This window comes from Octopus sinensis, linkage group LG5, assembly GCF_006345805.1.
Source record: "Octopus sinensis linkage group LG5, ASM634580v1, whole genome shotgun sequence".
Taxonomy (NCBI): domain Eukaryota; kingdom Metazoa; phylum Mollusca; class Cephalopoda; order Octopoda; family Octopodidae; genus Octopus; species Octopus sinensis.
In genome coordinates this window covers 84713800-84723799 of record NC_043001.1, presented here as the reverse complement: position 1 = coordinate 84723799, position 10000 = coordinate 84713800, and the positions used below count along the sequence as shown (strand labels likewise).

The 10000-nt window shown below is 33.6% G+C and overlaps 1 protein-coding gene and 1 long non-coding RNA gene across 2 annotated transcripts in view; one reads left to right on the top strand and one right to left on the bottom strand.

Moving 5' to 3' along the window:
• Positions 1-10000, top strand: part of LOC118763361 — a 21901-nt gene that overhangs the window by 6871 nt on the left and 5030 nt on the right. The window contains exon 2 of the long non-coding RNA XR_004999111.1: positions 1190-1192. This is a non-coding gene — a long non-coding RNA (uncharacterized LOC118763361). The remainder of the gene's footprint in view (positions 1-1189; positions 1193-10000) is intronic.
• LOC115212102 (S-crystallin 2-like) overlaps positions 285-10000 on the bottom strand; it is a 36052-nt gene continuing 26336 nt past the window's right edge. Inside the window, exons 6-7 of the mRNA XM_036502845.1 lie at positions 4797-4904; positions 285-801 (exon numbers count right to left, since the gene is read on the bottom strand). Of these exons, the coding sequence (XP_036358738.1) occupies positions 637-801; positions 4797-4904 (273 nt within the window). The 3' untranslated portion in view covers positions 285-636. The remainder of the gene's footprint in view (positions 802-4796; positions 4905-10000) is intronic.

Below are 10000 nucleotides of genomic sequence, written 5' to 3'. Positions count from 1 at the left end.
TTGTAGCTCACCTGCGACGGACCGACGTCCCGTCCAGGTGGGAAACCTTTACGCCAAGGAAACTGGCCCTTATGGGCCAGGCATTGCTTGAGAAGGAAAAAACAATTATCAAGGTGGCGAGCTGTTGGAATCGTTAGCACACCGGGCAAAATGCTTTTACGCTCGGCGTGCGAAATCAACTAACCATTTTCCCTACAATTGTTGGCTATGTACCAAAATTTGAGATTATTACTATTACTCTATGAGGGCCATCTGTGGACATGACATATAACAACAATTTTATGCTCTGTTATACATTATTTATTACTCTTTCTGTCATAAGTACATAATACAATATAGAACTAAATTGCAACCAATGAAATTCTCCGGTTTCTTACCAAGATGGCTGCACTAAATAATAACATCTTTGCAAAGTCAAGGACTGCAGAATATTACAATATTTAGGCTGGGTATTTCTTTCTCTTCTTGATACATTTATATTAAAATCGTAAACAGTTTTTGTTTAGCTTTTGTTGTTTTCATACAACTTCAGGTTTCTCTCTTTATTGTGATGTCGCTTTACTACATAATTTCTCTACATCTATTTTCATATCCAAATTCCAGTTTGAGGTTTTGTAGGCTACTGTGAAGATCATCTTAAAAATCAGTCATAGTACGTTGCCTGATGTAGTTCGAAATCTTCGAGTGAGATGCAACGCGATCACGTAGAGCTCGCAGTTTCGGGTAGCTGTTCAGCAATGATAGTTCTTCACGTAGTGGATTCTCAAGGACACAGAAACACATCATGTCGCACACAGTCAACTAAATCAAATATAATAAAGAAAAACACATCATTATAATACCAATATAACACTGAACATGGTGAACAGGGTGAACAGGGTGAACATGGCAAAGATGATGTTTATTATTATTACAATATTATAATAATAATAATAATAATAATAATAATAATAATAATAATAATAATAATAATAATTAGTATTATTATTATTATATTATTATTATTATTATTATTATTATTATTATTATTATTATTATTATTTTATTATTATTATTATTATTATTATTATTATTATTATTATTATTATTATTATTATTATCAGTATACAATATGGTGATGTTGATTGAAGATATCGTATCTACCGGGGTCTTGTACTATTTGTCAAGTCACAACAAGGACCACAGACAGACAGTACTTTACACAATATGCGTGCAGTTCTAAGTAATGCCGATTTTTGCAATACACCTAGATTGTTGGATATTTCTAAAGTTTTCAGATGCTTTTTTTCAGATTGGTTGGTATTGAACCCAATACTCCGATGACAGTAGGGATAACCTTTATGTTTGACTCTCGTTGCAGCCACATTTAAGCGATCTGAATTCTCAGGTCTCCATATTTATCAATTTACTCTTTCTTTTATGATGATATGCTGACACTGTTTGTTTCTTTTTTGTTCGAAGAAACATTAGCGTTTCTCATACCGGCAGATTCTTTGTGCCTTTGCGAGGATATCGTGCTTTAGCTGTTCTATTACTTCAGGTATACCCTGTTCTGTAACTTTGTATTTACGTAGTATTTTTCTTCTTCGCTTGTTGCTTAGTAGTTTTGATTGTCTACTAGTTTCAGTTATGATCTTTTTTCTGGATATTATTTATCCACAGGGTTTGTTTGCATGGTGATGCTTCTACTTCGATGGATTTTAGTGGGTATCCAGCTACTTTTGTGGCCACAGAGGTCGCTACATGTATTATATCATTTAACCTGGTCATATTAACATTTGTTTATGTGGGTATTAGTTCTGTGACGATCAGGTTCATGCTATTTATTATTGATGTTTTATTATCAATTTTAATTTTGGGAGGTACAATCGGTGATCCATACTTTGATCTGTGGTATTCAATTCTTTGATTATGATCATTTTTAGAGTACCATAATCATTAGTTTCACCTTCACCGTTACCAGCCTTTTAGATTTGTTTCGCATTCTCCGCCTCCGTTCATATGGTTGTCTGTGGTGTTCTGGTTTGGTGCATTTTGCTCATCATTGTACATCCCTAAGTCTGAGTTTGTTGTCCTTCGATATTTACTTCATTTTTGTTGGAAATGTTACGTCAGTCTTCGTATTTTACAGTCCCAGTGCTTAAGATTTTATTTGGCATCACTGTGTAGTTACTATCTACGTTTTCCCTTTTAAGTGTTGTATTTTCCTTTTCAATGTTGTACTTCTATTTCTGATATTTTTGGTTTTTGTTTTGAGGATATATCTCCGTATGTTAGCGAGTTTATTAGGGTTCAATGCTGTATCCAAATCTTTATCTAGGTAATGTTTCTTCCAGATTGTACATACGTATATGTTGTGTTTTCGTTCTGTTGGTAGAGCATTGCTGTAAAATAAGCGTGTAGGATTGAAATATATTCCTCATGTGTCCATTTATGCTTCTTTGATTTTATTTGCGGGACATGAGGAATGACATCTGCCTTTTTATTTTGATGGTCATCATTTTCGTAGGGTACCGGTCCGTTCATTTCTGGAGTTAAGTGATTTTTGCACGTGTAGTTTTTCGACCTTTTTGGGCAACAAGTTTAAAGTACGCATATCCGGTTTGTTATTCTTAGGCTGAATAATACGAGTATTATTCAATTTATTTTTCATTTTGAGTGCATGGTGGTTGGGGATGGAGATGGTCTGATGTTGATTGGATCTTAATGTGGTAAGCTTTTCTACGCGTGTTTTGCGAGTGATGGCTGTGATTCACAGTTAAAATATATCACTTCATTTGGAAAACAGAAATAAATTTTCATGATTATTATTATTATTATCATTATCATTCAGTAGTTTTATTTTTATAGCGTGCTTTCACTTCACTACCGAGCGCAGCTCTGTGTGCCTTGGGTATGTGCTGTGATTTGTTGTGATGCTCTGATGGTTATTGTATGGAAAGTGTTCTGCGTAGTATGTGTGCAGTGCCTAGTAGTGCAATTTTCTGTATGTTATATGTGTTTGTAAGTCCTGGTGTTTTTGTTATGTATTTGTCTGAATTTATATGTGTTTGTAAGTCCTGGTGTTTTTGTTATGTATTTGTCTGAATGTTGTTTTTGTTATGTATTTGTCTGAATGGTGTTTTTGTTATGTATTTGTCTGAATTTATTATTATTATCATTATTATTATTATTATTATTATTATTATTATTATTATTATTATTATTATTATTACATTAATGTTATTGGTAGTGTGGTTGTTGTTGCAATTATTTTTCACTAAATTATAATTATTACTACTACTACTACTAATAATAATAATACCAATAATAATAATAATAATAATAATAATAATAATAATAATAACAATAATAATAATAATAAAGTAGGTGATTATGATTACGTAATGATGACAATGACAACAACGACGATTGAGGCAAATGAAGCAAAATAATATTGAGGATGTGTATTGTGGATGATGATCAATACATTATCGATGTGATTGAATCGTAATGTGGTGAGCAAAGAAATGACAACAATAAATTCCACCATAGTTACAGAACTATAGTAAAAGTAATAGAAAAGAATATAGTAGTCATAATAGAATTATAAAAATAGTGTTACCATTTCGATAGAAATGATTTTGTCCTAGTTAAAGTATTTTTTTCTTTTAAGTACTTTATAACGTTTCAAGAACTGGATAAACATGTTTACATAATACATGTATATGTATATTGTTATTGTGAATTCTGATGAATATTATATTACATTCGTAACACTTGTTTATATATATCAGTATTAGATGTTTGTGTAGGTGGCTACGATTTTCAACGGAGACCAATGACCTCTGAATCTTGGAAACTTTGAGAGTTATGTAAAGTCACAGCCATTTACGGCACTATAAATGTCACTGTAAAAAATGCCAGACATACATATGTGTGTGTGCCTGTGTGTGTGGTTGTGTGTATTCATATGTATGTATGTATGTATGTATGTATGTATGTATGTATGTATGTATGTATGTATGTAAGCATGTATTCAAAATAGAGGAAATGTCTTTCGTTTTAGATGCGGATTCTTGAGGTTTGTGACATTCAGCGGTCATTGGACTCCGTTGAAAAATGAAGTCAATGGTGCAAAGACCGACTGATGGCAATTAACAATACTTACGAATGTTATAAAACTCTTCTCACTATATTAACACTCATGAATAACCAAGTGTTGGCTCGCCCCTTGCCGCAATTTCTATGGCACTACTAACTCCGCCTCTTCGTTCTCATCCTTCCAAACATTAGCTGGACGTGCACTCTTACGTCCTTCGTGAGATATATTCCTGTGACATTCTAATCACATATCCATAGTACTGGGGCTGTGACCGCTCAGTGCGAACAAGCAGATGCTCCACTTAGAGAGACTCCCTGATCTCCGATCTATGCACCCTGTCGAATAACGTTTCTCCAGAGATCCTTTAGAGGAATCCTATTCTGGGTTTACGCATTCAAGGACGTTTTCACGAGCGATAGAAAGCAGGCGTCTGAATTGGATGCTTGAACTGGAGTTGCTAATAATTATATGTCAGCTCCAGGATTCCATTTTCAGAAGAGAAGTTGGTGATCCACAGCAATTATTTCAAAGCATAAATATTATTCCTAGTTCAATCCTAGATTAATTCTCATGAGTAATCCTACGCAAAGATTCTTATTGGATCATTATTGCATATTTTTTCTTCATTTTTGTACTTACTTTGAAGAGCCCACTATCTCGTAGAAAATTTTACTAACGGAAGACTTGAAAATCGAACGAAAGTATTACTCACGTAGTCACCCATAAAGAAGCGGTTTCCACTTTGACGCATTTCCAAAGTTTTTTCCATGAAAGGGAGGATTCTCTGGCATGTATTTCTAAATCGCTGCCTACGTTCACACTGGAAATAACAAAATATGCAAAAGATTTTAAAAATAATAATCAAGACATTGTCAAAATTAAATTTCTTACTAACGTATTCATTATTATTATTATTATTATTATTATTATTATTATTATATTATTATTATTATTATTATTATTATTATTATTATTATTATCATTATTATTATTATTATATTATTATTATCATTATTATTATTATTATTATCATTATTATTATAATTATCATCATCATCATCATTATTATTATAATTATCATCATCATCATCATTATTATTATTGAGTGAGATAGCATGTACGCCCAGTATACATATCACTACGACCCATCTGATTAGGTTGTACCAGACACATGCATCACAGTCATATGTGCGCAACATGGTGACCTCATATCAAGATGAACAGCGCATGACCTCACAGAAAAGGTTATTATTCTTATTATTATTATTATTATTATTATTATTATTATTATTATTATTATTATTGAGTGTGAGAGCAGTACATGCCAACTAAGCGAGACTGGGGTAAAATATACGAAACCCAGTACACTCATCATGATTACCTGGCTGATAAGAGTGCACCTAGCACATGCGTCACGACCATATGTACGCGACATGGTGATCTCATTTCGAGATAAACAGCACATGACCTTGCAGGTGGTGCCCAGTAAGAATTTTCTTCGGGTCAAGTAGCCCAACCCGCTCAAAAGGTTCTTGAATGAGGGTTGTTTAAGGATGTTGAACGAAACACCCATGTTTCCAAAGGCAAATTCCTTTCAACACATGGCTATGATGCTCCCCACTACTTCTACTCATGGTCAGATATGCACATATCGTCAGCCACTAAGGGACATACTTAACTAGTTAAATGTCAAACAACAGACAAGCAAATCTGTGGTATTGAGCAGAATATTTGCCGTAGCCCATCTTTTATACCAAGACAAAACAATGTACATAATAACACTTCGAACAAGTTAAGATCAGAGACTATGAGAGCCAGTGCCCTGTACTGCATCAGAGCATTTATTATTATTATTACTATTATTATTATTATTATTATCATTATTATTATTTGTTGCTATTAATATTTTCTTTCAAACTAAAAAATTTCACCGAGAAATTTATCCGTTTTTCAAACGTAACTAAACTGATTAATTTTCATTTAGAATAATTGGAACCGCATCTTGACAACAATGTTTTTTTTAACTACATCGATTATTTTACCAGCACCTAGTCAAAAATAGCTTCATGTTATACAAGGTACGTTCCCAAAAGAAATTATGCTGAATAATGCAAAACAACCATCAAACAGAAAAAATAGTAAGACATATATCACAGAACATAGAAAATGAAAAAGTTATTTTTCATTTCCACAAAAAAGCAGCATAACGTACAATGCAACAACACATACACGTAACTGGTCAAAATAAAGTGTGAGAAATACTAACCAAGTTCCATCATATATAGTCATGCTTTCGAACACAAGAAAATCTCGATGTTAGACATTTTGCTGAATGAATGAAAGTGCTGCAACATTTTGTTCAATAAACAAATGTGTGGCAACATTTTGTTCCTGAGAAAAGAGTCACATCTCCCCTATCTATCAGAACGTTGTACAAAAGAAAGAATAACATACCAGATCCCCAAAAGATCAGGTAAATTCTATTGTTTCTCCTTTAAATTCCGAATTTAAATTGGACCTAATCTTCAACTGAATACTAAAACAATGTCGCCGTTTCGACTTGTCTGGAACTTATCAGTTACAAATAAACAGGTCCGAATAAGGAGAGGGGTTTACTCCAACATATCTTCAAGATGTAAATTAATGCTACTGCGTTACTGTCTTTAGTTGTAGGACCTTAGTTCGCTTTTGATTGGTAAACGGGAAAATGGTGAGTTATCGGATTGTTAGCTGGATATGAATACATTGTCATATTAATGCAACAGAGTCAAAAATTCTGAATTGACCCGTTATTCGTTCTTGTTCACCATCTACTCAACTCTAATTGAGCTGATCTACGGTCGAAAGCGTTACTGGTACGACCTTCACGTTTTCTTGCATATCTAAGATGACTTTATCCGAAGAACCTGTTATTTCTACGACAGCAAAATGGAATTTTATGGAATTTGATTCATTTTACTGACAGAATAAAGTATTACATTTTGTAGTGTCTGGGGAGAGTCATTTTCTTTTTGTGCCTTATAATGTAACACACTCACTCATATAACGAATCTTGCAAACCAAATCCAAAACCGAAATTATAACATGTTTCCCTTTTCTGGTGTATTCTTAACTTTGTAGTTAAAGTAGAGTATCCTCTCAGTAACATAATGTTACAGCGATGACTGTTACTCTACAGTTGTTTCATTACTTTTGTCATGGCACATTAGCATATTCTCAGATTTGCTGTGTACAATGGTGCATTTTCGGATTTGTAACGGAACTGTGGTACGAACACAGTTTTGTGGTACAGTTCTATATTTAAGAGATGAGGAATTATGTACATTATTTACATTATTTACATTCGTCCTCATCCTGTTTGTTTGAAGAAGGCTGGAGGGTATATCAGCCGATACGTTGTGTTAACAACAAACAAGATGACGACAAATATCCGTCGAATGTAAATAATGTAAATAACAGTTTTGTGGTATTTGAAAGTTACATTTTGTAAGCTCTGTATTTCATCATTCTCGATTATAAGCTTTGCAAATGGTTTGCAGTATTTTTAAAATTTAAATCTTCGGTTTCCAAATAAAAATACTTCCCTTATCATGCATATTATCTCAGAAAAGTATCAGCGCTGAAATATTGAGAAATATTGTATTTTCCAGTATACGCTAGAAAGACGTCGTTAGAAATTCTTGTTTACAGGTGTGGTCAGCCTTTCTGCGTATTTACGTTTTGCCTTCGAATCAATGGATTGGTCAGCCTTTCTGCGTATTTACGTTTTGCATTCGAATCAATGGATTGGTTGATAATCAAAAGTGTAGTAATGCATCTGATTGAATCTCCTGCTTGGTTTTAATTTCACCAGAGTATACTCTGCATTTCATATTACTCAACTAGATAATAAAAAAAAGTCATGCCTTTTTAAGATACTGTTTCAGTATGATAACATCAAACCCTTTCTGAATATACACAAACGAGAAAGTAAGCATTTTAAAAAAGTATGATTCCTTTTATAAACAATGCAGTTATACAAATGACTTGCGCATTATTTCTTTCTCAAAAATTGTTTTCTTGAACCATTCCACAATTATCTATCTATCTATCTATCTATCTATCTATCTATCTATCTATCTATCTGCTCAGTCAAAGTTGACTCTCGGTTACTCGATGGATCAGTGTTCTCCAGCCAGTTCTATCCTGGGTTGCTTCTTTCAGATTGGCTATGGCCATTCCCGTGTCACTCTTGATGGTGTCAAGCCAGCGGGTTCTTGGTCGGCCTCTTCCTCTCTTGCCACTGACCAATCCGAGCATGATGTCCTTCTCTAGGGATTTTCCCCGCATAATATGACCAAAATATGCCAATCTATGCTTGGTGATCCTAGCTTCTAGCGACAGTTTCGGATTGATCTGGTTAAGAACTTCTCTATTGGTGAGCCTCGCTGTCCATGGAATCCGTAAAAGTCTTCTCCAACACCAAAGCTCGAATGCATTAATTCTCTTCTGGTCAGCTTTCTTTGGTGTCCAGGTCTCGCATCTATAGGTTAGCATCAAGGGGAAATTACTCTCTAGAACTATGTCCTGTTTGTTATTTAGATGGTTTGTGAAAATTATAATTAGTAAGTTTTTGTAGTAATGATAATGAATGAAATTTTAAAATATACAATAGAATAACGTTTCGTATAAATTTGATTTGCAAAGCAAAGAAATCGTATTGAAATCTTATACTTCCATTATAGCTTGCTGTTTAAGGAGTACACTCTTTATATAGAATTATCAATTCATTAAACAATTTAGTACTTCTTTCTCTAATATATTACAACATCATTATGCCATAATTATAACAAAACTGAAGAATGAATTATTAAAGAAGTATAGTAAGAGACCATCCTTTCATAGTTTCATTATATTAAAAAATGTGTCTGACACATAAAGGGAATCCACATTTATTGGTCCTTTTACGCAGTGTTATCTAACAAATGATTTTAAAAACTGTTTAAAATATTTATGAACACACAGAAACCGATTCTGAATAAGTATTAAGGACGGGAGATTTTGAAAGCATTTTCATTAACGCTAATGAGATATATTTTCATAGGGGTGCATGATTTCGATTGACTAAAAAATTAGTTTCAGTTTCTACATCATGTTGGTAGTGTGCAGGTAACTAATATATATTATTGGTTGCTGCTAGAATATTGTTTAAAATTTTGGAACGATGTCAGTAAGCTTTATGAGAGAAGGGAGGCGATTACATAGACCCCAATACTCAATTGGTACTGACCTCTAAAGGAAGAAAGGCAAATGCTTATTCGGTGAAATTTGGACTCTAAACGTAAAGGAGGAAGAAATACCTCTAATCATTTGTCCGTTGCGTAAATGATTCTGACAACTTGCCTCCTTTGTTGACGTTAAAAAATAAATAAATGAGCCCTTTTAAAGCCTAGCCAAGCTTATGGGCCTGGTTTTCCGGTTTCTATGGTGTATGTGTTCCCCAGCTGGATGGGACGCTAGTCCATCGCAGCGTTACTCATTTTTGACAGCTGAGTGGACTGGAGCAGCGTGAAATGAAGTGTTTTGCTCAAGAACACAACGCGTCGCCCGGTCCAGGAATCGAAACCACAATCTTACGATCTTGATGTTGACACCCTAACCAGTAAGCCACGCGCCTCCACCTTTGTTGCCGCTAGACTATATTTAATGGTAGGCAATACAAATTAGTTTCCACTTGATTTTGAAGATTAAATTCTTGGTTTTGAAACTACATATTCAATTTGACAAAATTGCATCTTGGTATCAAAGTTAGTTTTATAATAAACAAATACGCGGAGTATCGAGTTTTGAAAGAATTTCGTTATACGATTTATATACAATGTCAATTTTTAATATCTCGGTGAATAATAGTTTTAACCATATATCAACGTTATAATG